General features: G+C 43.5%; 1 protein-coding gene across 2 annotated transcripts in view; it reads left to right on the forward strand.

Moving 5' to 3' along the window:
* SLC16A10 (solute carrier family 16 member 10) overlaps window positions 1-4689 on the forward strand; it is a 102986-nt gene extending 98297 nt beyond the window's left edge. For both annotated transcript variants that reach the window (XM_036024571.1, XM_028509692.2), the window contains 2 exons: window positions 1576-1804; window positions 3678-4689. In XM_036024571.1, coding sequence (XP_035880464.1) covers window positions 1576-1804; window positions 3678-3910 — 462 coding nt within the window. In that variant the 3' untranslated portion in view covers window positions 3911-4689. The remainder of the gene's footprint in view (window positions 1-1575; window positions 1805-3677) is intronic.
* Window positions 4690-6000: the final 1311 nt, after the last annotated feature.

Here is a 6000-nt window from a genome sequence, read left to right on the forward strand (position 1 = left end):
CCCGGGTTCCTCCCCGGGGGCTGTAAAAGTCTGGAAACTTGATATCGCACCAGTTCACTGGAGGAACACTAGACCCTACCTCCGGCCACTTTCGAGTCTGCCTCTGCAAACGCCTTCTGCTTATTCAGGTGCAGCTCATTTTTCCTCTTGAACTGTACTTGGGTTCCTGAGCAAAAGTTAAACGGACAGTTCTCCAAGAATGCTCTTTGTAGTAGAAATGAGAATGGTAATAGCAAACAAAAAAAATTACTTAAGTACATAACCTAAATCAAGCAGGGGGTTATTCTTCTAGAGCCTATAGTATTATGACAGGATATATTTCCTTGGGTGGTTTTAAGAAAACAAAAGCAAGAAAGACATCTCAACTGTCAGTGCCTTAGTAAATGCCAGTGCCAAAACCCAGAAGAAAATTAGAGACCTTTGAACCCTTATTTAAATCTAACCAGAGCTGCTGTTTTCGAGGAAAACAGACCAAACAAAACAAAACAAGAGCTAAAACACTGCATGTAATACTAAATTTATTCATCTTTCAAATTCTGGAGCCCAGAATCTACAAATCAGTATTTGATGTATGGATCAATATTTATCTGGGAAGAGTGATGAGGAAGTTACGAACCTTCTGTAATTACGAACAGTTTGTGAAATCTTGGCCTGTGCTCCTTGTGGCTCAAATATCCCTGCACACGAGGAACAGGTCTGTCCTCCACAGCCCGGCCTGTGGGCCCCCAACTGAGCTGCGTTTTGGATGGTGACACCTGCTGGGAAGGAGCATCACTCCTCCCTGCTGGAGCTGCAGGGGTGGAAGAAACAGCTAGTTAGAGAGATGCCAGAGTAAACGTGTGAATTTCTGTGAAGGCAGAGCTTAAAGAAAAACCAAGAAAGTGTACTTTGAAATAACAACAAACAACTTTAATTTGACAATTGTTATTAAAATTTAACAAATTTAAATAGCTAATAATTGTTAAATAATTGAAAAAGACTATAAATTAATATAGTATGAATTGAGAACAGGAGAATTTGCAGTCAGGTAAAGTTTTAAGAAATATTCCCAAAATACATAGTAATACATTTTGAACACTGAAGTAAATGATTTCTCGGAACTCACCAAAAAACTGATGTCCCTCAGGGATTTTTAAAACACGAAATATCTGACTATTCAGATATTTCAGGGGCACGGACCTGTTTTCTCTTAGCTTATCAAATTAAAAAAAATGACAACAGCCCACACAATAATAGGTGTCCGCTGTGCATCAAAATTATACCTGTTTTTTTGGTCAGGTTGGCAACAAATACATTTGGCATGCCGCAGGATTTTGGTACTTAGTTCACGGGTGTCATGAGATGAAGCGGTGGAAGTCGCCTCCGTAATGGAAATACTGGGAAAGTGCTCAGGGAGCTCAGAGGGGGTGACTTCGGGCGTTGTCACCTGTATACAGTCCAGGGGAGCGGGGCCGGGAGGCGACAGACCCCTAACTGCCTTGACCGTAACTGCCTTGAAGTTGTAAACGCGTCGCCCAGGAATCGCAAGATTCGCTTCTCCCGAATGCAGAGTTGACACTGCGGCGTCTGCCCTAGGTTCTCTCCTTCCTCTTCATCGGCCTCATGTCCATGATGATTCCCCTGTGTAACATCTTCGGGGCCCTCATCGCTGTCTGCCTCATCATGGGCATCTTCGACGGGTGCTTCATTTCCATCATGGCCCCCATTGCCTTCGAGTTGGTCGGCGCCCGGGACGTCTCTCAAGCGATTGGATTTCTGCTCGGATTCATGTCTGTGCCCATGACTGTGGGCCCACCCATTGCAGGTAAATGTGATTCTCCTCCAGTAGTTACATTAATTCATAGCAGTATTACTACAGGTCCTAAGTCTCACTTGTATGTAAAATATGTAACTTATTAGTTACTGGTTTTTTGTTTTTGTGTACCACAAAGAGCCAAATACAACGTGTCACATAGTGCGTGATTCCATTTATGTGAAATATCCAGAACAGGTGAGTCCGTGGAGGCGGAGAGTAGACCTGTGGTTGCAGGGGGTGGGAGGGAAGGGGGGCTACGGAGTAACTCTGTGACGGGAGTGGAGCTTCTTTCTGGTGAGGTGGACACATTTGGAACTAGACAGAGGTGGTGGTCGCACGACGTTGTGAATGTAATAAATGCCACCGAAATGGTTAATTTTATGTTACGTGAAATTCACCTTCAGAAATCTTCTGAGTGGCAGTACAGAGATGTCTCGTGTCCAGTGTCACTTGGGTGCCAGTGTGACTTAGGATGATAGGAAGATCTGTACAATTTCAATGTGCGTACTGTCATCTGTGTCGTCACGTGAGGGCTCAGTTACAGTCCAGCTCAGCCCGTCCTCCCGTACAGAAGCACACATACCTAGCAGCTCTGCCAGCTGGGAGCCAGCCGGGAATCCAGCAAGAGGCGTCACCACTGCGCAGACCAAACAGAACTCAAGTTCCCCGGGCACAGTCTCTGCAGGAGACCCTCCAGCCCCGCCCCTGCCCCCCCTCCCCACTAGTCACACTATTTTTACACCTGACAAGCCGAGCTTTTTAGGGTTTCCAAGTCCACAGTAGACGACAAGAAGCACTTTGGTAGGAATGGTGTTTGCGACTACAAGTAACTGCTAACAGGCCCAGAATGAAGGAGGTAGCAGGCAACTTCCAAAGCAGGCAGAGCGGTACGGCAGCTGGCGACCCCAGGAGCTCCTGGGGGCTCACAGTGTTACAGCCAGACAAACTAGTTAGTGTTTGCGAGTATGAAAGGCTCAGTGATGCAGGAAATACTCTCATTCAGAAGATGGGAAAGTCGCACACTTAGACAGATTGTGTCTTTTAGGGTTTTGTGTTTCCACCCGGAGTGCATGTGTGCACCCTTTTTAAGTGCGCGGGTGCCCCACCGGACAGACCCTCGGCGGGGTCGGCGGGGTCGGCGGGGTCGGCGGGGTCGGGTGGTTAGTGCGCCCTGCTCCCTGGACGTTTCCCATAACTGAGGTTGTAAAGTGCGAGTCAAATACATTTAAAAACACTGAGATAACTAATTAAAATTTGGATCGGGCTAGAATTAAACATAAGGAGTACTCTGAATAACAGTTCTCAGAAGCAGAGTTCAAGGATCTATCAGAGTGCCCCACACAGGTTCTCATATTTTCCTCTTGTGAGGACAAACCTGCGTTATCTTTCAAAGATGTATTTAATCACCCTTTTCTCCCTGGCTTAGACTTACGAATTTTTCATGGTTTTAAATGGTAATTTTAAATAGTTTCATGATATTTCATACACAGACCCGAGGAAGGTTTGAAATGCCGACACTCTGAGGTGGGCATGAGCGTGTGCAGCTCAGTGGCAGCTTCTCTGACACCGTGGGGCACACCGGCCCGGGCGACCTCCGCCGGGCTTTGAGCACGCCAAAGCTTGGTGGCAAATATTTTTTCCATGTAAGATCTTGTAGTGTGTGAGAAGATTAAAGATATGAGATCTGTTCCTTCCTCATATCGGAAAAGGTTTATATTTCAGACACATTTCCTAAAAAATGTTTAGTAATATGAGACATTTCACCTGGTTCTGCTGAGATGAAGTTATTAGGTGGGGACGAGGCAGGCCATCGGTGGGACTGAGCTGAGACCCCTGAGGGCCACACTTGTTCTCTCTCGGTGACAGTTTTTTTCCTTCCCAGGGTTACTTCGGGACAAGCTGGGCTCCTATGAGGTGTCATTCTACCTCGCTGGGATACCCCCCCTGATTGGAGGAGCTGTCCTTTGTTTTGTCCCGTGGATCCACAGTAAGAAGCAGAGAGAGATCGGTAGAACCACTGGAGGGGAAAAGACGGAGAAAATGCTGGAGAACCAGAACTCTCTGCTGTCGAGTTCATCTGGAATCTTAAAAAAAGAATCTGACTCTGTTATTTAATGCCTTACATACCTCCACCAAACTGGGCTTGCTTTCAGAAGTTTAAGCAAGTTTTCCTTTTATATGAATTGCAAATTTCTTATTTTTTTAATCATACCCTAAGAATAGCACAATAATGGGAAATAGAACCATTATTACTGTAAGAACCATTTTCTGCCACTGAATCGCTGTCTGATATTTCCGTGGGTCTGAGGGCAGAGACTCTGGAACATGAAAACATGTGTGGAAATCAAATAGTATGAGAACTTGGATCTGTTTCAGTAAAAAGCAGCTTTGGAAACTGTGAATGCTATTTAGCGTCTACAAATATTTAAAAATACCTCAAGCTATAATGAAAAGGTTGCAATTTGGTTAGGCCTGGAAATATTGTTTGTTGTCTCACATGCTGTTTTTAGTTCTGGTATCTATATTTTCATTTCTTCTCCTATTTGGAAAGTTTTTTTTACAAAATTTAAGCCTGGATTCTAGGGAATGTGAGATACGTCTAAACCTCAAGTCTGTGTTCAAGTCACTTGCCTGTCGAACAGGCTGAGGGACGCAGCTCTGACGCGCTCCGGGGTCAGGACCCTCCCGGGGCAGACGCTGACAGTGTTTCCGTGATCAGCATGTGAGATGGAAAGGACCCTGTGCGAATGGGCAGAGCAGCTCAAAAATCAGGTATTCCTTCCCCTTTTCCCCTTGGGTTTGCAGTGTGTTTTACTCAAGTAGCCAGAAACACCCCAAATTTCTGAACTTGTTTAAATTGTAACAATAAAGTAAAATAGAATGAATGAAAGACACTCTGGCAATATTAATGTAGAATTTTTTCTCACTTCTGAATTTGTTAGCACTAGGACCTGATGTTTAAACAAAATCTTATTGAGCATGTTGTCAAGTTGCAGCGGCAGGCACATGGGAGAAAAATCTTTGTGTTTGTGAGTCTCTGTTTCTGACCACACAGTTGCTCACATTGGTTTATGAAAACAGTGGGTCTTGAAAGGTTGAAAGCATTTGTAAGGAGAAACAACTGCTACATTCCCAAGACTTTCTGGCAGAAATTTGCATTCATGTGTATTTTTCCTAGTGTGTTCCCCATTAATGTTCCCCATATTTTTCCTGTGTACACACAGACAATTGTAAAGAAGCTATTTGAGTTTTAAGGACCCAAAATTAAAACCCAAGTCATGTCATGACCCATACTCATCTACAAAAAAAAATGGGACACATTCCCAGTCCCTGGAATTATGTTTCAGTACATTTTTGTTCCTTATTTAGAAACAAAATAATATGCAAATATATTTAAATCCTAAATGTAGATATATATTAGATTTTCCTCAAATGTAGCTTTTTCACCTGGGAAGAATGTTGCCCTTTTCTAAAGCACCTCCAGGATCCACCTGTTTCTAAATTCCCCATAAGGAGGAAAACTCCATTGTCTCCCCACTCCACTTTGCAGCTGCTGCTGCTTCTGAAAGGCAGAGCATTCCCACTTCCACTCCGAGTCTGGAGCTGAGGAGCGGTGCCTGGGAAGCAGATGGGTTTGTAGTCGGTAGGGACACGGGAGGCTGGAGGGAAGTGCGGCTGTTATTTAAGTAGCTAGAAAACCCAGTAACTTTCCTTTCAGTATCAACTTTCTTATCTGCGATCTTGAGAGTTCAAAGTATATAAACATTGAATTTGGAATGATTTTTAGTAGGATTTTAAATAATTTTGTGAAAACACTCAGCAACTTACTACTTCCAATATTTTCATGTTTCATGTTTAGGGGACTTAGGTAATTTGTTTTTTGGAAGTTTCTGTTGCAAACAAACAAAAACCCCACAAATCTACATTTGATCACACTGCCCTCTTATATTCTTATTTTAAATTTTTAGAAAATGACTTAGAGGTGATGTGATACATGATCGGGTTTTTCATTTATTCATGCCTAGTTATAAAAACATCATTTCCTCATTATCAGTGCTTTCGAGATAGGTAAGAACATATAACTAAGACCAATCGTAAAAACTGCCTGAGACTCCTAGGACTCGCCCACCTGCAACTTTACAGAAAGAATAACTCTAAAGTAGAACATTTACTCAGTAAGGACTTCCAAAGTACTTTTCCTTTCC

Source organism: Phyllostomus discolor, chromosome 4 (assembly GCF_004126475.2).
Source record: "Phyllostomus discolor isolate MPI-MPIP mPhyDis1 chromosome 4, mPhyDis1.pri.v3, whole genome shotgun sequence".
In the NCBI taxonomy this organism is placed as follows: domain Eukaryota; kingdom Metazoa; phylum Chordata; class Mammalia; order Chiroptera; family Phyllostomidae; genus Phyllostomus; species Phyllostomus discolor.